At 40.2% G+C, this 25,099-nt stretch overlaps 2 protein-coding genes across 2 annotated transcripts in view; one reads left to right on the top strand and one right to left on the bottom strand.

The window, feature by feature from the left end:
• Nucleotides 1–1,079: 1,079 nt before the first annotated feature.
• Nucleotides 1,080–21,569, bottom strand: ATP6V1D (ATPase H+ transporting V1 subunit D). The gene is made up of 9 exons (XM_023182244.3): nucleotides 21,286–21,569; nucleotides 14,516–14,633; nucleotides 12,194–12,273; nucleotides 10,632–10,699; nucleotides 8,886–8,930; nucleotides 7,254–7,357; nucleotides 4,868–4,934; nucleotides 3,609–3,687; nucleotides 1,080–1,978 (listed from the first exon to the last, which is right to left on the bottom strand). Exons 1-9 carry the CDS (start codon nucleotides 21,324–21,326, stop codon nucleotides 1,837–1,839), a joined length of 744 nt encoding a protein of 247 aa, XP_023038012.1. The 5' UTR covers nucleotides 21,327–21,569; the 3' UTR covers nucleotides 1,080–1,836.
• A 291-nt stretch (nucleotides 21,570–21,860) lies between these two features.
• The window catches only part of EIF2S1 (eukaryotic translation initiation factor 2 subunit alpha), a 28,133-nt gene continuing 24,894 nt past the window's right edge, over nucleotides 21,861–25,099 (top strand). The window contains exon 1 of the mRNA XM_023182231.3: nucleotides 21,861–22,084. The gene's annotated coding sequence lies outside the window, so the exon portion shown is untranslated. The remainder of the gene's footprint in view (nucleotides 22,085–25,099) is intronic.

Here is a 25,099-nt window from a genome sequence, read left to right as displayed (position 1 = left end):
TATTTTTAAAGTACTTGTGAACTGAGTTGTTGGTTTTCCAGTCATTACTGAATTTACACTGAACCTAAGATTTTATTCTGTGAGCCCCAACCAGATTTCCTAAATATCAGCTTCTCCAGAACAGTCCCAATGTCTTTAAATACCCAAAGTTTGAAATACAGATGAAACAGAAAGGAAAAGTTAAAGTGTAAAAACTCTGAAAGTAGACTGCTTAGACTTAAATTCTGAATTTTCTACTTTCTAGCTTTTTAACTTAAGACTAATTACTCAAGTTTCCTCTGTCTCCAGTTTTTCCTCTGTAAAATAGGGGGTTAATATGTGCCTCTTATGGTTATTGTAATGAAGTAATATAAACAAAATACTTAATAACAGTGCCTGGCACATAACTAAGACCTGCTATTTTATAGATGTTAAACGCTTGCAAAATCATTTAATACTTTAAAACTGCCTAGTAAAAACTTTATGTAAAACATAAACCACCTAGGCACACTGGTTTATGCCTGTAATCTCAGCACTTTGGGAGCCCGAGGCGGGCAGATCACTTGAGGTCAGTTCGAGACCAGCCTGGCCAACATGGTGAAACCCCATCTCTACTAAAAATGCAAAAATTAGCTGGGCGTGGTGGCGCACAACTATAATCCCAACTACTTGGGAGACTGAGGCAGGAGAATCTCTTGAACTGAGGAGGTGGACGTTGCAGTGAACCGACGTCACTGCCACTGCACTCCAGCCTGGGCTGTTTCCAAAAAAAAAAAGAAAAACTACCTAGACTGTGATGTCACTTGATTAAAATACAGTATTAAAGATAGTGTCACAATTTCAGAACTAAACATGGCCAATCATGTCAAAAATGCCTGGAACTGGTTGCAAGAAAGACTGAGTAATCATGGATGGCTCATGCCAAATCAAACAGTACTAAGAACCTCAGACACTTGATGTGGCCAAATGCTTCTTCTTCATAAATGAAAACAAATTTTTATCACTTATAAATAGTAAAAAGTTACCTTATTTCTTACTCTGAAATGGGAACTAGTTATTTTTCTTAGATTAGCAAATAAGGAGGTATTATAATGCCCTCATAACTCACCGGCAATCATTTATTAGTATCCCAAAATGCAGCAGTTGTCTCAAAGTAAGCCTTTTTGTAAAACTCTAATACATGGAGGGGGGAAAATGGCTACTCACTTCCTACATGTTTGCAGAGAAAGCTCTGGCTGACACTACTGATCTAAGCATGAGAACATGACTTAACAGTAAATTAATAAAAATTGAATGACTTATTTTTAAATCATTTTGCTCTGTTTATACGTTTATACCACAGTCACATTTAAATTGGCAGAACTGCTCCCATGACAGACAAGACAGGGACCTGTCATGCAAGGAAAAGTGCAGGTTTTCACAAAGTTTGAGAAGTACCATGGTAACACAAGAATGGCTGCAGCAATTTCAGACAACAGCGCCAAGGTTTGCAAGAGGGTAGGAATGAAAGCTGCTCCACAGTAATTGGCCTGAGACCACTAATGCTTCCTAAGAGGTATTTCCTAATATGCTTGGTAAGCACAGCACGTGTAACACAGATGTAAATGGAGTAGGATAACGCTTCAGAGTAAATTCTTTAAGTTCCTGGGCAGGTTTTACAGATCTCTTTCATCCATGATAAATGGTTGCTAAATTATGATTCTGCAAAAGTAATCCCATAAACAGACATCCGGGTAAATTTTACAACCAGTGAAATTCTTAGGCCAAAAAATAAATAGCCAGACAAATCAAACCTACACACTATGAATTAAAATGAAGCCAATGTTAGGGTTTCTAAAAGAACCAGAACAGGAAAGATTATTCAAACAGAAGATCCTCATCCTTCTCTTCAGCTAGAAGATTAGCAGGTTCCAACACCTCTCCAGCTGCTCTCCTTTGTTCCAAATCCTTCTCAGATTTTTCCTTTAGAATCTTTTTCTTCTCCTGTATTTTCTTTAACCTATAAAATACAGGTGGGGGTGCATTTTTTAAACACTGTTTCAATATTAAGTAGATTTGATTTCTTTTAGTTTTGTAACAAGGATAATAAACACCTATACCTAGAAAAAAAACTTTGTACTTTTACTAATTTCATTTTCAGTAATTTATTTATAACCCTTTTTTAAAAATACATAATTTTAAGCTAAAAACTGGTTTAACCTGAGATAGAAACCTTTTTTTTTTTTTGAGACGGAGTCTCACTGTGTCACCCAGGGTGAGAATCTTGGCTCACTGCAACCTCCGCCTCTGGGTTCAAGCAATTCCTTGCCTCAGCCTCCCAAGTAGCTGGGATTACAGGTGCATGCCACCACACCTGGATAATTTTTTTTTATTTTTAGTAGAGATGGCGGGGGGGGGGGTTTCACCATCTTGGCCAGGCTGGTCTTGAACTCCTGACCTTGTGATCCACCCGCCTCGGCCTCCCAAAGTGCTGGGATTACATGCATGAGCCACTGAGCCTGGCCTAGAAGCCTTTAGTAGGTTAAATTTTGAAATCCATTCTCTAATGGAACAGATTTTGAGCATTCAGGCATTTTTTAAAATTTTGGCTCAACACAACCCTGAGTATCATGGAAGGACAGAAACTAACCTTTGATAATTAAGATTATAAACCATAATTAGATGGTAACTCCAGATCTAAGACCTCCCATGTCTTTCCTAAATACTCCTGCCTTCACCTACCTCCCATTTCTCTGAACTGAGTATACAGACCCCTGTATACCACCAGTTTAGTATTTATCCCTGTTGACTCTAAATGTTCATAATCAATTCATGGACATGCATAATTTCTCCCCAAGTGCTGTGCTAATTCTCTAATGGCGTGATTTATATACTATGTGGTAATGCCTCCAGGTGCTTTATACCTTATCCTTAACATATTCAACATGAAATACATATTTGTTGAATAACAGCTTAATTCTAGTTTCTTCTCTCAGTTTTTATGTAGGAGACACCCAATCTAAATCATCATTTCATTTTAAAGAATAATCAAGAGCCAGGTCCTAGCACTTTGGGAGGCTGAGGCGGGTGGACTGCTTGAGGCCAGGAGTTTTGAGACCAGCCTGGCCAACATGGTGAAACCCCATCTCTACTAAAAGTACAAAAAAATTATCCAGGCATGGTGGCACATGAGCCGAGATCACCACTGCACTCCAGCCTGGGTGACAGAGCCAGACTCTGTCTCACACATACAAAAAAAATAATTAAAAGAATAATTGAGTCTTGGCTGGTCTGAAGGTAGAGTTATCTCTATTATTCACAATCCGTTACAGATCAAACTCCTTGTTCTACTCTTTCCCCACTTTTCACCACTGCATTTGACTATCTTAAAACGTATATATTTTTAAAAATTAAGTCTAAATAGTTTCTCTGAAAGGCCTAAGTTTTTGGAAATGCCATGTTATAGGTACATGAGAAATTTGACAGATTTGCTTCCACAACTTTTGGTAGTATTTCGTGCTTCTTATTTATCAAAATAGAACACAAGCTGTGCTAATTCTAAAGAACATAAACCAACAAGTCATTCAGCAAATAGAGCCTTTGGAATATGGAAAACAAAAAATGATCAATAACTGTCAATTTCAACAAACCTATAGAACTCTTCTCGCTCTCTCTCATCCAGCTCTGTGATGATATAAGCAAGAGTACGTTCAATCCGGGGAATGATGACTAGAGTTAAAAAAGATAATAATATGTGTGAGAACTTCAAACCCCTTTTTTCAAATTATCAGTGCTCATTTGTATAACCAGTTATTTTTTCCTAATTGTAAAATTAATGTGCATTTAATGCAGAGAACTTGGAAAATAAAACCACAAAGAAAAAAAATAAAATGGAGTATAATCCGAATACCCAAAAGAGTAACTACTGTAAACATGTTGGTGTATACCCTTCTAGTATCTTTTCTATGCACAGATAACCTATGGGACCATAACAAATATAACACTGAATGTGCTGAATTCTATGAATATATAACATTGAAGCACAGATGTTATTTTAAATATAGTAGCAATCAACTGTTAAAAAATTGAGCAGAGAGAATGCTCGATTTTGAGTTTATGTCATTAGGTTTGACTTTACACAGAGTTTACCTATTCTGCTTCTAGAATGTGAACTCTCAGGATAAGAACTACAAATTATCTTTTTTTTTTTTTTTTTTTTTTTTGCTTCCACTTTCATGTACAAGGTCTGGCACTAGCAAGCAGTCAAAAAAGTTTTTTTAAAAATGAGATAACTTTCTCACTAACATTAATACAGCCCCAAGCAAAGGAATTTCTTTACTTCAAATTTTGCTTTCTTACCTAAAATTGAGTGTTTCTTTAATAAAAACTAAGTTTATTGAGCAAAAAGCACTGTCAACACTAAGCAGTCATATTTTTTAAATAGTAAAAAAAAAGAGATGGAAAATAAGTGCATCAAATAGGAAAATTTTTTAGAAATCAAGGAGAATGGCTTATAGTGATTTAAAGTTAAATATTTAATGTACTCAAAAAGTTACATCACTCAACCATTAGAAGTAAAGAAAACACTAAGGATCTTGAGAAATATTCCTACCCTTAAATAACGGCATGAATAACTGGAAATGAAGAAAACATTCCATAATTTTTAAGTCACCACTTTCCTATGTGTGTAACTCCCACAGATCATACAAGTACTTCTATACAAGTACTTCTATCAGAACACTTCATAACACTTTTTTGTACTATGGACACACTTCTGTCTTTGCCCTGTGGGCAGTGGCAGCATCTTACTCACTTTTCAGTCTTCAGTACAGTGCCTGAATCCTAGCAGTTTCATGACAAGTGGGGGGTATGGACAAGTGACAAAGCACCTCAGAGTACCTATACTCACCATGTTCAATGGCATTTACACGCCTGTTGGTTATCTTAATAGCTTCATCCAAAGTAACAAAAGAAGTCTAAAGTAAGAACAAATTAATAATGTAAGCACAAAGTCTTCCCAATCATTCCCTGATCACTTGACTCCACTAAGACTGCACTTGTAGAAAACACTTGAGAACCAAGACAACTTCTTTTCAGCATGCTTAAAAAACAAAATTCTTAGGCTAGGCGCTTGGCTCACACCTATGACCCCAACACTTTGGTAGGCTGAGGTGGGAGAATCACTTGAAGCTGGGAGTTCAAGACCAGCCTGGGCAACGCAATGAGACCTTGCCTCTACAAGAAATAAATTTTAAAAATTAGCTGGGTGTAGTAGCATGCACCTGTAGTCCCAGCTACTTGGTAGTCTGCAGTGGGAGGATCGTTTGAGGCTGCAGTGAGCTATGACTGCCACTGTACTCCAGCTTGGGTGACACATTAAGACCCTGTCTCTTCACAACAAAACAAAAACAAAATTCTTGTGAGATTTCCAAAGGGCTAACGCTATTTCCATGCTATTGATAACCTACATGCCACATTTGGTAGGTTTCCAAATTAACCTGCCTGGGCAGGTTGAAAGATCTCATGATTCATGGTTTATATCCTGTCCCTGAGTAAGGAAATCTTGTTTCTCAGACTGTTGACATACTGATTAATATGCAACCTACTGACGCTGAAAATGACACTGATTTATTTCTGAATCATGAAGTTTTACTTCATGATTTACTTGCATGTAGAACATTTTAGCTTGTATTTGCAATCTGTAGCCAATGATTGTGACCTCTGTATTGTACTCTCCAATGAAAAGGACAACTCGGGTATGAGTTGTCCTCCCTTCTCCTAAACTTTCCCATAAAAGCCTTCCAACTTGTAGCAGACTCTAGAACACACGCAACTTTGTTGGTGTCTTTCCGGGTCAGTCCTCACATTTGGCTTTCAATAAACCTTTATCAAATCATTTCTGCTTCAACAGGCTTTACTTGAGTTGACACTATTATAATTTGTTTACTACCATCTCACCTAAATAACAACATAAAAATGACAAGAAAGAATCAAGCATTAATAACCTAGATATATACTAACTGGCCACATAGGGGAAAAAATGGCCTTCCATGCACAAAATGTTTATTTACATTTACATTTAAATCTAATATCAACTTGCTGTTCTCACTTAGCAAAGACTGAAACTGGGCTGGGTGAGGTGGCTCACACTTGTAATTCCAGCACTTTGGGAGGCTGAGATGGCAGGATTTCTTGAGGCCAGGAGTTTGAGACCAGCCTGGGCAATATAGCAAGACCTCATTTCAACTAAAAAATCCAAAAAAATTATCCAGACAAGGTGGCACAAACTTGTAGTCCCAGCTACTTGGGAGGCTGAGGCGGGAGGACTGCTTGAGCCCAGGAGATCCAGGCTACAATTAGCCAAGATCATAACACTGCACTCCAGCTTGGGCAACAGAGCAAGACTCTGTCTCAAAGAAAAAAACAAAAACAAAAAAATAAGAGTGTACCATAGCACATATATTTTGTTAATAGTAACAAGTAGGAGCCGGGTGTGGTGGCTCATACCTACAATCCCAGGACTTTGGGAGGATGAGGCGGGCTGATTACTTGAGCCCAGGAGTTTGAGACCAGCCTGGACGACATGGTGAAACCCCATCTCTACAAAAAATACAAAAATTAGCTGAGTGTGGTGCAGCACGCCTATAGTCCCAGCTACTCAGGAGGCTGAGGTGGGCGGATCACTTAAGCCCAGGAGGTTGAGGCTACAGTGAGCTGAGATTATGCCTCTGCACTCCAGCCTGGGTGACAGAGTGAGACCCCCATCTCGAAAAATAAATAATTTTTTAAATTAAAAAAAGTAGGGGCCAGGCACAGTGGCTCATGCCTGTAATCCCAGCACTTTGGGAGGCTGAGGCGGGTGGATCGCCTGAGGTCAGGAGTTCAAGACCAGCCTGACCAACATGGCGAAACCCCGTCTCTACTAAAAATACAAAAGTTAGCCAGACGTGGTGGCCCATGCCTGTAATCCCAGCTATTTGGAAGGCTGAGGCAGGAGAATAGCTTGAACCCAGGAGGCAGAGGTTTGCAGTGAGCCAAGGTCGCGCCATTGCACTCCAGCCTGGGCAACAAGATTAAAACTCCATCTCAAAAAAATAATAAATAAATTTTTAAAAGTAGGGACAATGGTACAAAAGCCATCACTTCAGAAATCAAAATATTATGTTTGTTTTACATAGGATCATAGCAATAGTTGAAAGTACAAAGCACAGTTATGCTGACTCAAGACCTGACTCTCCTCCACTTGACTGTTAGAAATCAAACTACAAGAGTTCTCCAGGTCTTTTGCTACTTACCTGCAGCGAAGCTAGTTCCACCAGTAGTTCCACTGCTTTGGCATAATTCCTCTTTAATTTAGCCAACTGTTCCCCACCTCTGGCTAAACCAGTCAGTTCATAACCTGAAAGAACCAGTCAGACAACATTTGTAATTAGAGAGTAAATAATCTTCCCTATAAAATTTCGCAAAAGGAGATAATTCAGAATAATAACAAATATGGAAAGACAAATTCACTAATCTTCATTGAATGTAAACATGAAGTACCTATCTCACTCCCCAAACACTATAGGAGCATGCTACTAAATAGTTTTCCACAGAATACTATTCTAAATATAACTAGAAGAGAAGCTTTTAACTAACCTTCACTTCACTAGCTTGATGCCCGTTATTACCTTTGAAAATCATATTGCCTGATGCCCAGAGTACAATGACACTCTGTGAACAGGTGACTCTCTAGAATACTCTACTTCTTCGTATGAAACATACTTAATATTCTATATGATTTAATTAAATATTACATGAAACAAGGAAACATGAGTGCGAAAAGAAAGAATATTGTTTGTTTATGTATTTATTGAGATGGGGTCTCACTCTGCCACCCAGGCTGGAGTGCAGTGGCGCAATCTCAGCTCACCGTAAGCTCCACTTCTCAGGCTCAAGCAATCCTTCCACCTCAGCCTCCCGAGTAGCTGGGACCACAGGCGCTTGCCACCAGGTCCAGCTAATTTTTGTAACTTTTTGGATAGAGATGGGGTTTCACCATGTTGCCCAGGCTGGTCTCAAACTCCCGGGCTAAGGCAATCCGCCTGCCTCAGCCTCCCGAAGTGCTGGGATTACAGGTGTGAGCCACTGAGCCCGGCCAAGAATATTGTTTCTATCAAAAAAGTTAATACTTTACTTTGGAAAGAAAATATGCTGTCAAATTAGGAATGGAATGAATAAGACAGTTATTTCAAAAGTGGGAGTGGGCTATAAAAATCTAGAAAGAATCCGCATTCAGGTTGCATAAGATCTTATTTGACTTTAAAGAGACCCAAACTGGGAATTATAAGCAGTGCATTGTGGGTGTAGGATACGCAGAAAGACAACACAGAAGTCTAATCAGTGAATTCATACTCAAAAGGCCTTATATTTTTTAAATAGCAAATGATTCTACATTGATATATTTCTGATAAAATACTGAAGTATTTTAAGATATGTACAGCGTTTTATGACTTCCTAGCATAAGACCTTTTTTTTTTTTTTGAGACAAGGTTTTGCTCTGTTGCCCAGGCTGGAGTGCAGTGGCATGATCAGAACTCACTGCAACTACCTCCCCAGTTCAAGCAGTCCTCCCTCCTCAGCCCCCAAAGTAGCTGAAACTACAGGCACGTGCTACCACACCCGGCTGACTTTTTGTATTTTTTGTAGAGACGGGTATTTGCCTGCCTTAGCCTCCCAAAGTGCCAGGATTACAGGCATGAGCCATTGTGCCTGGCCTTAAGACCTTTTGATTAACTGATCAAGTATTGTCCTCACTATATCAGATAAGAGGATTTCTAACTCAGGAACCTCTCAACATCTAGCACCATTTTCCAGAACTTAGTTCATTTAAAGAGGAAACAGGAAATCCCAGAGACACAAAGTAATATAAAAAGTTTCACACTTACTGTCAGTTCCTTCATGGTAATGTTCAAATACTGGCAAAGTAACACCTGTTAAACATAGAAGCATATATGGATTCACAAACCTTTAAGTTCTTTTTTTTGTTGTTGTTTTTGCCAAGGCTGGAGTGCAATGGTGTGATCTCGCCTCACCGCAACCTCTGCCTCCCAGGTTCAAGTAATTCTCCTGCCTCAGCCTCCTGAGTAGGTGGGATTACAGGCATGTACCACCACACCCAGCTAATTTTGTATTTTTAGTAGAGACGAGGTTTCTCCATGTTGGTAAGATGGGTCTCGAACTCCCGACCTCAGGTGATCAACCTCCCAAAATGCTGGGATTACAGGCATGAGCCATTGCGCCTGGCCTAAGTTCTGTTTCTTAATCACTGTTTTCTGTGTTTCTTTTTCAGCGAACTCAAAAATCAAGAGCTTAAGTCTGGAATTGTAATTAGTTTCAATTAATGAATTTAGGAACTTGCCTTCTTTTTTTTTTTTTTTTCTGAGACAGAGTCTCACTCTGTCACCCAGGCTGCAGTGCAGTGGTGTGGTCTTCAGCTCACTGCAACCACCGCCTCCTGGGGTCAAGTGATTCTCCCACCTCAGCCTCCTGAGTAGCTGGGACAACAGGCACATACCATGCCCAGCTAATTTTTTTTTTTTTTTAAGACGAGTTTCGCTCTTGTTGCCTGGGCTGGAGTGCAATGGTGCAATCTCAGCTCACCACAACCTCTGCCTCCTGGGTCCAAGTGATTCGCCTGCCTCAGCCTCTCAAATAGTTGGGATTACAGGCATGTGCTACCACATTCAGCTAATTTTGTATTTTTAGTAGAGACAGAATCTCTCCATATTAGTCAGGCTGGTCTTGAACTCCTGACCTCAGGTTATCCGCCCACCTTGGCTTCCCAAAGTGCTGGGATTACAGGTGTAAGCCACCACGCCCAGCCTAATTTTTGTATTTTTTGGTATGGATGGGGTTTCACCATGTTAGCCAGGCTGGTCTTGAACTCCTGACCTCAAGTAATCCACCTGTCTTCAGCTTCCCAAAGTGCTGGGATTACAGGTGTGAGCCACTATGCCCAACCTAATTTTTGTATTTTTTGGTAAAGATGGGGTTTCACCTTGGCCAGGCTGGTCTCAAACTCCTGACCTCAGGTGATCCACCCATCTCAGCCTCCCAAAGTGCTGGGATTACAGGCGTGAGCCACCACATCTAGCAGAACCTGCCTTCTTTATTTTTTTTTTATTTTTTATTTTTAGATAGAGTCTCATTCTGTCGCCCAGTATGGAGTGCAGTGGTGCGATCTCAGCTCACTGCAACCTCTGCTTCCTGGGTTCAAACGATTCTCCTGCCTCAGCCTCCCAAGTAGCTGAGACTACAGGTGCATGCCACCACGCCCGGCTAATTTTTGTATTATTAGTAGAGACAGGGTTTCACCATGTTAGCCAGGCTGGTCTCAAACTCCTTGACCTTATGATCCGCCCGCCTCGGCCTCCCAAAGTGCTGGGATTACAGACATGAGCCACCGTGCCTGGCTGGACCCTGCCTTCTTAAGTGTTCACTTCTATACAAAAGTCAAATTATCTTCAGTAATTAGAAACCTGGTTGTTGATGATTTTAACATGTAAAGCCAATCAACTTGTTCTAAGTAGAAGGAAGAAACTAGGACATTAAGATCTTGCTGTATAAATAGGTTAATTTTAAAATGTCACCTGTTTTCTCCCCAAAGGGTTTCTAAAAGGTTGAAACGTTACCTGCTACATTATCTTTCTTCGCTCGAATCTTCACTTGGGCTTTATTTACATTTTGGATAACTGTAGTGCTGCAGAAAAAGAGAAAGCCTTTATTTAGCAGACTCTTTAGAAATAAACCTATAGGGACCTACTGGATAGTTTTACATTAAATGAGACCAAGAGTGAGATGTCACAATTAAGTATGTTTTGGTAACTGTCGTTTTTCCATAAAGGGAGAAAAGTCATTACTGCCAGAGGAGGGCCTCTGAAAGCAGAGAATGAACAATATTCAAAACATTAGCAGTAAGAAAACAACAAAGAATGATTTTAAAGTTCATGGACTGCTTATGTTTTCGGTCAGAGGTGTGCCACATGGATATAACTGTAAGAGTTCTTCTACTAGTGTAAGATGGAGAAAACTTCTTCCTAGGTTTCCCGTTGAATTGATTAAGCTGGCATTCAGTTCCTTTACCCTGGAAACATCTTGCATCTGGCTTTGTGTGACTTCTCAAATGTTACCAGAAAGTGCCTTCCTGGCAGGGTGCGACAGCTCACACCTGTAATCCCAGCACTTTGGGAGACCGAGGCAGGAGGATTGTTTGAGGTCAGGAGTTCAAAACCAGCCTGGGCAATGTGGCGAAACCCAAAAATACAAAACTTAGCCAGTCTCATAACCCAGTCTCAAAACAAAACAAAAATAAATATTATAGAAAGTGTCTTTCCCATAACCACCCTAAAACACTCACATACCACTTATACACTATTGATCTCCACCCTCTGCTAGAAAATTCAATGCAAGCTGTGATCTTGCCAGCACTGGCAAAAATTAAAGCCTACCACTTCAAAGGGCCTTATTAAGGCCCAAGAGCAGTGAAAGCTCCTAGATAATAGGCATCATGTCATCAGGAAAAGACTAAAATCAGAAACCTTGAAAACAACTTCTGCCTCTGCCCCTAATTAGCCAAGTGACCTCAGGAAGGCATTTGATTAAAACTGAGAATAACAGTGCTTGCCTTACCTATCTCACAGTGTTATTTGGAAAATTACATAACATATGTAAATTGGCATAATACATTTGCAAGCCATTTTGTATGCTTTGTAAAGGATTTACTGATGTCACCAAAGCCATGAAGTTCATGCCTTTTAAATAATCCAATTCTCAAAAATTTATCCTAATAATTCAGTAGCAACAAAAATACATATGTGTAAAGATGTTCACTGCACTTTCCCTAATATTCCAAAACCCTGAGAATTAACCCAAATATCCAGCATTAGGAGAAAAAAAAAATACATCTTGAGAAAGATCATACAGCCATGTTGAAAATAAGGAAAAAAGTTTATGATACAACGTTAAATGAAAATGGACTCTAAAATATTAAATATCCTGCGCCTGCAACTATGTAAGAATGCATGTGGAGGATGACAGTGCAGTTAAGGTGATGGAGTTAAAAGAATTCTTCCTTATTATTACTATATCATTTGTCCTTGATGGTTATTTCTAAATTAAAAAATATTTTTTAAATGAAATGATGAGCCTGAAATCACTTTGTTTTGTTTCAAAACACCCCGTTTAGTCTCCTTACCTGAAGTCACCTGCTGTGAACTTGGCTTCAGCTAGTGAAAAGGCAGCTTCTCTCATCACTTCGCCCATCAACATTTTAGTCTGGAAAAGCACAAACCAAGAGCAGATTCAATCAAGCCTTTTACAAGGAAAAATCCCATCATAATTATGTTCCTTTAATAACCATCAGTATTTTATGCTGGCTGTGCATGTAAATATTGGTTTGATAATGATAAAACAAATAGAAATTTCCAATTTTTAACAGTTTCGGTTACGATCACTAACAATATTACAAATATGAGTTTTATAATTAAAACAGAATAAATGAACTGAAAAACAGAAAACTGAATCTTTACTGAAGGACCTACTTTATTCCTGAATGGGTACATGCTGATCTACTCAAACTAATCTCTTAAATTCACTGCAGTTGTAGTCAAAATCCTAATGGTGTATTAATTTTAAAGTAATCTGGAATATTTAATGTTTGAGAATATTCAATAATGTTTCAGAAATAGAAGAAAAACTGGGTCAGCTGGGTAGGGAGTTGGCTTCCCAGGTATTAAAAAGGTACAGCTACAATAAGGAAATATTAATACATCTGGTATTGGACAGTTAAGTCAATGAAATAGACTAGAGGGTTCAGAAACAACCCCAGGTCTATATGGAAACTTACTAAAGAGACCACGCAACTGTCTACACACTTACAAAATGATAAAGCTACCTACCTCACATCACACTGCCCCCAAAATTCAGACATAATTAAGATAAAGGTTTAAAGAAAAAAAACTGTGAAGTAACCAAAGAAAATGTGGCATAACATTTTTCCTAATCATTTTAGGTCTTTTCTAAGCCTTATGTGTAACTCTGAACCTATATAAAGAAAAAGACTAACAGATTTGACCAAAGGAAAAAAAAATTTAACTTTTTAAAATTTTTTTTTATTTTTTGAGACAAGGTCTCCCTTTGTTGCCTGGGCTAGAGTACAGTGGTGTAATCATAGCTCACTGCAGCTTCAAACTCCTAGGCTCAGGCAATCCTCTTGCCTCAGGCTCCCAAGTAGCTGGGACTACAGGTGCATGCCACCATACTCCGCTAATTTTCTTCTTCTTATTATTATTTTTTTTTGTAGAGACAAGGTCTCACTATGTTGCCTAGGCTGGTCTCAAATTCCTGGGCTCAAACCATCCTCCCACCTCTGCCTCCCAAAGTGTTGGGATTACAGGCATGAGTCACCACACCTAGTATTAACTTTTTTTTTTTTTTAAGTTAAAAGATAAGGCATGGAGAAAATATTTTTAACATTTTACACATTAGGCAGAATACACATAGAACCTCTACCAAAAAAAAAAAGACATTTACCAAGAAAATCAAATTGCCAGTACGCATGAAAAGCTCCTCAACTTCACAAATAATCAAAAGTAGTACAGGGCCAGGCACAGTGGCTAACGCCTATAATCCCAGTGCTTTGGAAGACTGAGGTGGAAGAATCACTTGAGCCCAGGTGTTTGAGATCACCCTGCACAATAAAGCAAGGCCCCATCTCCACAAAAACTAAAAAAATAAAAATAAAAATAAAAACAGCACTCATAGAAAATACTTTTGTTAAGTACATACAGGTTTAAAAATAAAACACAAAAACTGTAAACTCAGCACTTCGGAAGACCAAGATGGTAAGACTGTTAGAGCCCAGGAGTCAAAAAGACCAGCCTTGGCAACATAGTGAGACCTCGTCTCTACTAAAAATAAAAAATAAAAAAAAATGAGCTGAGAATGGTAGCATGCACCTGTAGTTCCAGCTACTTGAGAGGCTGAGGTGGGAAGATCACTGGAGCCCAGTTTGAGGCTGTAGAGTAAGACCCTGTCTCAAAAAAAAAAAAGAAAAGAAAAGAAAGAAAATGTCATGCCATGCAGTAGTACATGCTACAATAAAATTAAAATAAGGAATTGTGAAAGAAGCAAACATGGTGTTCACTTTAGATTGGGTGAACAGGAATAGCCTCTCTTAAGAGACAAGAGCCAAAGGATCCAGTTATAAGTTCTGGGGAAACAGTATTTCAGGCAGGAAAAAGAGCTAATGAAAAGTACCTGGAGGACCTTAGGAAGAACGCTCTAAATGAGGTAAGAGAGGCAGACAGGGGGCCAATCAGATCAAGTGGAGCTTTACATGCAACATTGAAGAGTTTGGATTTTATTAAATGAACTATTTGATATTTGACACTTGTTAAACTTATAATGATATTTTTACTTTTGAAAGAAAAAATTTAATTAAAATAACACACACAAAAAATTGCTAAGGGCCATGCTGGATTTTCCCAAAATGAATACTATTCTAAGTTCATTCTACCTCTATTATCTTCTTTAGGATCTGTCGAAATCGAAGAGTTAAGGCATCAGATTTTTTCTTCAGGAGATTTCGACCTGTCTGTGCTCCCTTTAAACGAGCCTTCATGATGGTCTGTGCCCTATATAAACATAAACAAAGTTAAAGACATCTATTTTCATTGTTTAAAAGATAAAAAACCTCCCCACCAGTTTTAAAACTATCCTTCATCCTTTGATGTGATGACAGTGAGAATATATAGAGAATTTGTAGCTGACAGGTTTAACTGATGCTATGGCTTGAATATGTCCCCAGTCTTCATGTGTTGGAAACAATCTCCAATGCAACAATGTTGAGAGGTGGGACTGTTAAGAGATGACTGGGTCACATGGGATCTGACCTCCATGAGTGGATTAATATCATGATGGTAAGATTGGGTTCCATATTGCAGGAGTGGGTTGGTTATCAATGTGAGTTCAGCTGGGCACACCTGTAATCCCAGCTACAGGTGTAAGTGGGAGGATCCCTTGAGCCCAGGAGTCCAAGTCCAGCATGGGTAAAGATAGTAGCAAGACTCCTTTTTTTTTTTTTTTTTTTTTGAGACTGAGTCTCACTGTGAGGCCCAGGCTGGAGCGCAATGGCACGATCTTGACTCACTGCAACCTCCACCTCCCAGGTTCAAGCGATTCTCCTGCCCCAGCCTCCCAAGTAGCTGGAACTACAGGCGTGTGCCACCAAGTCCAGCTAATTTTTTTGTATTTTTAGTAGAGACAGGGTTTCACCATATTGACCAGACTGATCTCGAATTCCTGACTTTAAGTGATCTTCTCACCTCAGCCTCCCAAAGTACTGGAATTACAGGCATGAGCCACCACGCCTGGTCCGACTCCTTATTTTTTGAGACGGGGTCTTGCTCTGTCACCCAGGCTGGCTTGCAGTGGTGTGATCATAGCTCACTGCAGCCTCTAACTCCTGGTCTCATGCAATCCTCCAGCCTCAGCTTCCCAAAGTGCTGGGATTATGGGCATGAACCACTGCACCTGACCCTCTCCCTTTGGAAGAAAAAAAAAAGGCATGTGTGACCCTTTCTTGATCTCTCTCTCACCCTCTTGCCTTCTGCCATGGGATGACACAGCAAGAAGGCCCTCACCCTTCTCAGCCTCCAGAACCATGAACCAAATAAATTTTTTTTCTTTATAAATTACCTAGTCTCAAGTATTGTTATAGCAGCAGAAAAATGGACTAAGACAACTGGTTTTTCAATAATGTAGATTTCTACCATCAGTGTTCCATAAATGAAAAGTTTATTAATTTACAACAGAAACAATTTTAGAATCAGTATCTGGAATATTTATTAAATCATAATAAACATTATCAGGAGCCTTACTTTATGATGCCAACATAGTTTAAATACTTATCTAATTTATAAGTTAAAATAATATCTACGTTTTAGTTTCCATTGGAGGTATATTAAGGATTTAAAAATCTATCCACTAATTATATCAAAATTTTAAATGCAATTATTTTCAAGACCAACAATTCCACTTTGAGGAATTTATCCTACAAATTTGTCCCCACATGTGTACAAAAACATGTGCAAGGTTTAAAAGATGGGTACTCCAGCCTTATAGTAATAGCAAAAGGGAGAAACAAGCTAAATGCTAAATACATCATAGTTCACCTACAATGGAATGATATACAGTCATTAAAAAAGACGAAGGTATATAGGCATATGCTATCTATTTAACAGTCTTATGCAAAATAAGGAAAAAATGTGCTTATATAGATGCAGAGAATAGTTCTAGAAAGGATTCAGAAAAACTGGCAAGAGTTACCTTTGATAAATGGGACTGGATGAAAAATATGGATTTACGTTTTACTACTATACTCTTTTGTACCTTTTGCATTTTATTTTTATTTTATTATTATTATTTTTCTTTTCAGGCGGACTTTCACTCTTGTTGCCCAGGCTGGAGGGTGCAACGGCGGGACCTCGGCTCACAGAAACTTCCACCTCCTGGGTTCAAGCAATTCTCCTGCCTCAGCATCCCGAGTAGCTGGGATTACAGGCATGTGCCACCATGCCCGGCTAATTTTGTGTTTTTAGTAGAGACGGGGTTTGTCCAAGTTGGTCAGGCTGGTCTCGAACTCCTGACCTCAGGTGATCCGCCCACCTTGGCCTCCCAAAGTGCTAGGATTACAGGTATGAGCCACTGCACCTGGCCTGCATTTTATATACCACAATAATTTACCACATTTTCTATTAAAAGTGTGGTATTAACATGTTTTGATAGCATCAAGATCCTAACACCAATCATTTTATTAATTTGTAAAAGACTCTCGGTAATAAATGACATATATAAGATTCCTGAGAAGTGACAAGCTAAATTTACACTGAAGTCTCCTCACTTCCTTGTTTCAATTTTTTTCCCCATCAGAAGCCCCATTACCAAAGTGAAGCAGAAACTGACATTTCTGTTCTTGCTGCCATATGCCAGATAAAATTTAATAATGAAAAAAAGTAGAGCCCAGTTTGAGGCTGTAGAGTAAGACCCTGTCTCAAAAAAAAAAAAAAAGAAAGAAAAGAAATAAAATGTCAAAATGTTATGCCATGCAGTTGTACGTGCTACAATAAAATTAAAATAAGGAATTGTGAGAGAAGCAAACATGGTGTTCACTTTAGATTGGGTGATCAGGAACAGCCTCTCTTAAGAGACTAGAATAGCCAAAGGAGCCAGTTATAAGTTCTGGGGAAAGAATATTTCAGACAGGAAAAAGAGCTAATGAAAAGTACCTGGAGGACCTTAGGAAGAATGCTCGAAATAAGGTAAGTGGTACAGTGGCTTATGCCTGTAATCAGCACTTTGGGAGGCTAAGGTGGGTAGATTGCTTAAATCCAGGAGTTCAAGGCCAGCCTGGGCAACATGGTGAAACCTGTCTCTACAAAAAAAAAATACCAAAATTACCTGGGCATGGTAGGGCACACCTGCAGTCCCAGATACAAAGAAGACTGAGGTGAGAGGACTGATTGAGCCCAGGAGGTCGAGGGTGCAGTGAGCTGTGATCATGCCATTGCACTGTAGCAGGACAACAGAGCAAGACTCGGTCTCAAAAAAACAAGTGTTTGGGTAATAAAATTCAACATCAGATTGTATAACCTAGACACAGTATAACCTAACCTAGACACAGTGATTTAAGGGGATACAATTTCATATGACTGGTGTTTTAAAATCACATGTACTAATAAACCAGGTGCAGTGGCTCACACCTATAATACCAACACTTTGGGAGGCCGAGGCTGGTGGATAACTTGAGGTCAGGAGTTCAAGACCAGCCTGGCCAACATAGTGAAACCCCATCTCTACCAAACAAATACAAAAATTAGCTGGGTATGGTGCCGCATCCCTGTGGTCCCGGCTACTTGGGAGTCTGAGACACAAAAATCACTTGAACCCGGCAGGCAGAGGTTGCAGCGAGCCAAGATCAGGTCACTGCACTCCAGCCTGGGTGACAGAGTGAAATCCTGTCTCAAAACAACAACAACAACAACCACACACACACACACACACACACACACACACACACCCCATTTGGCCAAATTCTTAGATTATACCGGAATCTTTTATCATAGGGCAAAGATCACTAAGACAATTCTATAGCTGAAAGGGACTTTAGACATTAACTTAAAGATTAGAAAAATGAGGCTTAGAAAAGTAAAACAACTTTCTCAGTGTTTTAAAAAGTTACTCAGTGAAGAAAAGGCAGGGCAGGAACCTGAACCAGACTTTTGATTCCACTGACTTTCCCAATGCTCAAACTAAGGCTCCAACCTAGGTTCACTGTACCCCAACCGTGTGCCTCCCCTTAAAGACAACAATTATCACTGGCTGACTCTGCACTGACTAGCCTCACAAGAGATCTTATCAAGTGAAGCTGGTTTAGTTTCCAGCCTGAGCAGGAGCTATCCAGCCCAATGTGTGCATTTAACATACTATATTGTTGACAGTAAATACTAGAACTCGGGCTCAAAGAGCTGGATCAAATTTAAGTCAAATTGTAGTACTGCATATAGCAGTCAGTTTATAGTAAAAGGTAAACTGGTTGATAAAATTGAATTTACCATGTTAATTTTAATTTCCTCCTAAGAAATGGTATCTCTGTGAAATGGGCAATTTTAATTCCTGAAACTCTAAGGGCAGCTTGCACACTGACAGCTAATATGTAGCAGAACCTGGATTTAATGGACTTCTGTTGACTCCAAATTTTTCATGCGTCTTCCACTTCCACTCTAAAATTGTTTTGCTTTCTGTGGTACCAAAGTGGGTGAAAGTAACATCACAGAATAATACTGTTGTTGAATGGAACTGTCTGGGAAACAAGCTGCCAATGTTTTCTAGCATATGGCTTTTAAAACTTGCTCCTTTGTTTCAGAGCTGCTCAGTCCTACTCAAAAAGTTTGACCTTTAGCTAGGATGATGACTTTTCTTCCAGCTGAATCAAAGACATCTGACTACATGACAAAAAGCCTGCTGCCAGCCATGGGGAAAATATTTAGAGAAGAGATTTTTTCCTGCACCTGATTTTCCTCTAAATCAGCAAGCTGAGGGCTTTCAAATAGTAGTTTTCACCTTCATGAGCCTATTATTTTTCTTACCTAAGCCCAAAGACGTCTATTTTTGCCTCTTAGTCTCAAAGTAAAAGTTTCAAAAAGAAATAACTTTTTTAAAAACAAAAAAGTTATTCTGACTGCTGTCAAAGATAAACAGCCAGACATTCATTAAAGCAGTGAAAACAGATTTTATTCAGTAAACCACTGATAGTAGGGGAAAGAGCTGAGCTCAATTCTCGTTTGTGCAGAGTGACTGGCCATTTTAAAAAGAAAGTAAGGGAGTGGCAGGAAGCCAGCCACAAGTAGAGTCAGAGAAGAGAAACTTAAAGGGTTGGTCAGTGTAAATGCAATGCTACCTGGCAATTAGTAAGTTACTGTTCTATCCTCCCACACAGACTGGGAGACAAAGGCCCTATCCCTCCTGATGATTACATTTCAAAGAAATGGCTCTCTAAGATACCTGAAGGGACACCAGAGTTGGAAGAGATAACATATTCACAATTGTAAGCCTGTTTTTCGTAAATGCTCTAAAAAAGGAAGGACAGGGGTCTGTCAATTAGGTGTTGACTAGAACAAACAGTAAATTCTCCTCCTAGCTTTGAGCTTTTTCAGGCAGGAATTTTAATGAGGGGGGCTGGGGTCACCCTATGGGCAGGTGTTAGGCTGCTAGAAGATAAACTAATGTCCGTGTCTCTCAGTGCATAAGTTTTGACTGAGTCATCACGTGCTAGGAGTTCTGTAGTTGCCACTACCCCAGGATAGTCCTCATCTTTATTTCCCCACAACTAGCTTGCTGCCTACTTAGTGCAAACAGCTATTAGAAAGTCAATAGCTGAAGGTAAAAAATTTAAAAATTTCATTTCATTAAGAGCTATGTAGTCACCCTGGCAGAGACAAATCTGGGCTTCAGGTTTGAATGCAACTTTTATTTTAAGCGTCCTCAGATTCTCTCAGAGAAAGGGCAGAATGAGGAAAAACAACACAACACCCCCACAGAGATAGGACCACAATAAAAGGATCTAAATGTCAGGGTTAAAACTGATTTTCTGCTTCCTCACTGTAAAAAAAAAAAAAGGAAAGCCAGGCGCGGTGGCTCCCACCTATAATCCCAGCCGCCAGGGAGGCTGAGGCGGGAGGATCGCTTGAGCCCAGGAGTTTGAGGCTGCAGTGAGCTATGATCACACCACTGCACTCCAGCCTGGGAGACAGAGCGAGACCCTGTCTCTTATTAAAACAAACAACAAACTAAATAAATAAAAATAAACAGGATGAGGAGGAGAAAGGGAGCGACTTGTTGGGCACATCTGAGAAAACGTCAAAATTTTCTTTACAAACTAGCCAAAAACCTACAGCGATATGCCACTTTCCTGACAAAGAATTCAGGACCCAAAAGAAAGGCAGCCCACAACTGAGCGTATTCCCAAGCATGAGTTCTTTCAAGAAATATTTTTTTGTGGACCTTCTATGGATTGTTAAGACACTCTTTCATCCTGGAGATAGCCCACATCCTGGAGAGAGAAAGACACATAAACAAATATCTACTTTACAATGTGATGACTGGTATTAACACAGGTCTTAACAAGGTGCAGCGTTGAGAGAGCAAAAGCTGTGCCTCAGAAACACAGGGATATCCTCTCACAGCAGGTGACATTTAGTGGGATCTTGGAAAATGAGTAAGGGGATCCAAGATCGAATCCGAGGACTATGCTAAGGCAATTCGATTCCATCCCCACTTTGGCTTAGGGACCTCTTCTATATCCTCAGTAAACGTCCCTTCTCAGAGCATTTATTAAAACCTCCTTGGCCTTTCCAGACGAATGTCTGGCTACATAAACTGTGAGCTCTGTGAGGGCAGAGGTGGCGACAGCTCAGTGATATAAATCCACTGCCCGGCTCAGTAAGGGTATGTGGAATGGATGAATCCATTAATGAATAAAGACAGCGGACCTCCACAAAAGCCCGCCGGCCGGGCGCCTTTTCCTACCGGCCGTGATCGCTCCATCCAGCCTGATTCACTCAGGAGGACTGTGCGAAGGAAGCCGTCAGGAAGCCTCGCCCTAGACTCAAGAAAAGAGCCTGGGAAAAGCTCAAGAAACAAGGACCCTCACTGTGGCCCAGGGTCTGAAGGGATCGCGCTCCGGGTTCCTAACCCTGTGAAAGCGGCTCATCCCATTCCTTTACTTACATTCGCGAGGGAAAGATTTCAATTCGGTCTTTGCCCGACATTCTGACGATAACTGTTCGGCTCGGGTCCCCGGCCGGGCAACCGAGGCTACAACAGCTCCAGAACTGGCCTCCACAGTGACTTCCTCTACGGGAGTCAGATGGTTGTGTCACTTGACCCCTCTCGTTGCTAAGAGGCAGCAGGGACACCCATTTTCACTTCCGCTTCCGGTTGTCACAGACGAGGAAGAGGGAGGACAGAACAGAGGCGTTGCCCGGATGTCTAGGAGCGCGCACGGCGGAACCATCCGTCAATTCCGGTTCGCCTCCCAACTCCTCCCCATCCAGCTTCCCTGAGGCTGCGCAATACGCGGTACGTGCCCGGCCAAAGACTACGAGCGAAGCGTGCACGCCTTGTCTTTCTCCACCTGTCGTCTTTGGTCACAGCGCCATCTCATGGTTAGCTGAAACTCTGAACGAGGATTCATTCTTCAGGGGCAAGAAATCAGAGTCCTATGTCTTTCTCGCGCCTTGAATGTTACTTAGCTAAAGCTAAGATGGCGAGAAACCGTACTTTTCGGGTCCTTCCATGATCTACCTTCGTCCTTGTTCTCGGAGGACCCAGACTCTATGGTTAATGATGAAGAGGGTCTTTATTCGTTCAGCGCTTGCGCAATACGAGGAGGTTCCGCATGCGCAGTCGGGTGACCGAAGCACACGCTGAGGAGGATCGGCGGCCGGTGAGGGAGAAGCAAGTCAGGTCTCTCTGATTGAAGAAGGCGGCTCTGGGCTCCTCTGCGGGAATCACACACATACCTCAGGTGACTAATCCCAAGCTCGATTTCTCCAAGAACTCACTTTGGTTTGTGTCCAGTGACATGGGTGTTCGAGAGCGGGTAGGCCCCGGGCTAACACCTCCCTTTCCCGTCCCTGCGCGGGAAGTGGCTGGACAGCACCGTCGCCACCCGCGCTGTCGTGGGCCTCGTCGCCGGCTCCGTGTAGGTCATCCTGTGTTCCAGAGGCATCGTTGTTCCAGCAGAGGAATCTCGTGAAGGAAAGTGGGCCGAGTGGATTGTACAGCCTCTACAATATGCCGAAAGTGAGAATGTATTGACGATGGGGCGGCTTCGGGAGAACGTTGTGACACCCTAACTCTTACCCCCAGCTCAGGACGCTGAGCAGTTTGCTTTTTCCAGGTCTGAGAATTCCATCTTTTCTTCCGCCCCAACAGTTCTACCAGAATTTTCCCCTGCTTCTCAGTGGAAACCAAACTGGACTCTTACCTGAGAAACGTGTGGGACGGGCACCGTGTTGGAAAGAGCGGGGTCCGAGTAGTTTTTCATCTGATAATTGAATGAGTCACCCTTTGAATCAAAACTAAATGAGACTTGAGTTTATTACTGTTACTATCAGTTTGTTTTATGTTGGCGACAATGAGAATAGAACTATGTTAAGCATACGTTAGGTTAACTGTGCTAAGCATAACAAAAAGCCTAAGATAAGGAAATATTTTCGGGTTAAATACACAGTCATCCCTGGATCTCTTTATCCACAAAATTTAGGCTTTTAAAATTTTTATTAAGCAAAAAACATGGTTTTTTTTCGAGAAAAAGTATAGCAGAGAAGTCTATATTTTCTCTCAATTGAGTTGTTATTCAAGGAAAAAGTCTCTGTGTCAGTAGTTTGGGGATGACCTATACAGAACTTTACTACCTATTCTCAGTTCATCTGGTGCCAGAAGGTGTAGTTGTCTCATGCACAGTAATGTTCGTAGAGATTTGGTGATAACTTTCTTTTTCAACTATAATGATGAAATAAAAGCTTTACTTATGTAGCACTCCTATACCAAGAACTGCGATTCAGAGAGCATTCCTAATACGTGTTAGATCCAAATTAGAATTATCACGAGAGTTGTCCCCATCACATATATTTTGGAAAGGAATGTGAACTTCTATATCCATTATAGCAGTTTGACCATGCACTGTTTTGAGAAAGAAGTTCTACCTACCATTTGTCCTGCAAAATAACTGACTAGCCAGGGTATTTGAAATTAGCCTGGAGTTTGGTTGATATATTTTGAAAGGTGGCTGATACTTTTACATCAGAACACATAAGAGTATTATAGTGTGTTGTGATATTGAGGTTCTGTGGGTTAAAGACATTCTGGATTTGATGTCGATTATCTTAAGAAAGTGTTATAATTTAAATTTAGTATTTCTGTTCCTCCTTTTCCTGTTCATTGCTTCACTGTGCTCCTTTCATAGTACTTTATATTGTAATCATTTGCTTGCTAGTTTGTTTCCCACTCTATACTTAGGTAAGAGTCTTTTTTTTTTTTTTTTTTTTTTTTGAGACAGAGCCTCTGTTGCCCAGGCTGGAGTGTAGTGGCATGATCTCAGCTCACTGTAGCCTCTGCCCCTGGGTTCAAGGGATTCTCCTGCCTCAGCCATCATGGTAGTGGGATTACAGGTGCCTACCACCACACCCAGCTGATTTTTGTATTTTTAGTAGAAATGGGGTTTCACCATGTTGACCAGGCTGGCCTCAAACTCCTGGCCTCAAGTGATCCACCCACCTAGGCCTCCCAAAGAAGTGCTGGGATTACAGGTGTGAGCCACTGCGCCTGGCCTGGTAAGAGTCTTTCTTGTTGTATCATTAGTGCTTAGTACATGGTAGCTACTGAAAAAAATATTAACAAATTATATTACAAAATGGAAATACCTTCTTTTTCTTTTAATATTTTATGTTTGATTAGCACATTATGGTTTTCAAAATGTTTTCACGTATACATGTGATACCCTCAGTAAACCTGTGATGTACATGGCACAGATGAGAAACTACAGTTCAAAGGAGGTTATCTTTCCCAAGCAGCCACTTCTACTAAGTAGCAGAGTAAGGACTGGAACACAAGGCTGGAGTTGTTCCCCGAGTTTACTATGTTAATTGCCAGATTTGACACTTCTTGAGGACCAAATAAAATAAGTCAGAATGCTGTGAAAAAGATAAAGAGATGAAGTCACCTAGTGTGACTTTGAGATTGCCAAATGTTTTAATAAAAAAAAAAAAAATTAAGTTATTAGCATTTCATTAGGCAGTATGTTGAAAATTTATCAACCAATATGTAGGTTTTTGTGGTATGGATTCTTTTTGTACTTAACTTCCTGTCTTTGCTATGAATAACTTAACCATCAACAGTATTCCTTTACTTACCCTTTATGTTGCAAAGAGACTTGTGCCTCCTGAAGAAATAGTATTCATAGTCATATCCCTTCAGGATTCTCTTACATGATTGCCCGTGTGTTTTAACCATCAGATTAAGCCTTGCTTCCCCTAAAAGCGTCACCTTTGCTATTTGGAGAAACTTGGTAAGTAAATATGGTTTTCACCTGTTAAATGTCTTAAAACTGTTCCGTTCATTCCTGTAACATAGTTTATTTTGATGCCCAATTTAAAACATTTTTTAGCTCTCAAATTTGAGAACTTTACATGCACATATGCAACAACAGTTTCCCCACCACCCCCACCCCCACCCCTGAAAAGCCCTGTTTAAAAATGAAACAACCAGTCAGCTGTTTCTTGGTGGGTAGTTCTGGCCATTGAATGTCTACTTCTCTTTGTTTGCTAAATCCCTATTTTGTAGGGATTTTGTATTCCCTACAAAGAAATACATCTCTGCTACTGTCATTAATATGCTGCTTTTCGTTGTTAAACCAATGAGTACTAATAGTTTGCACTTATTGGTGTTACATACTCTAGCACTGAATATATATATTCATGTTGCTTTTAAAGTAAAACGTTTCTAATTGTAATATGTTTATGAATAGTTTTGAGAGAAC

Source organism: Piliocolobus tephrosceles, chromosome 6 (genome assembly GCF_002776525.5).
Source record: "Piliocolobus tephrosceles isolate RC106 chromosome 6, ASM277652v3, whole genome shotgun sequence".
NCBI lineage: Eukaryota > Metazoa > Chordata > Mammalia > Primates > Cercopithecidae > Piliocolobus > Piliocolobus tephrosceles.
This window is presented reverse-complemented; position numbering and strand designations above follow the sequence as displayed.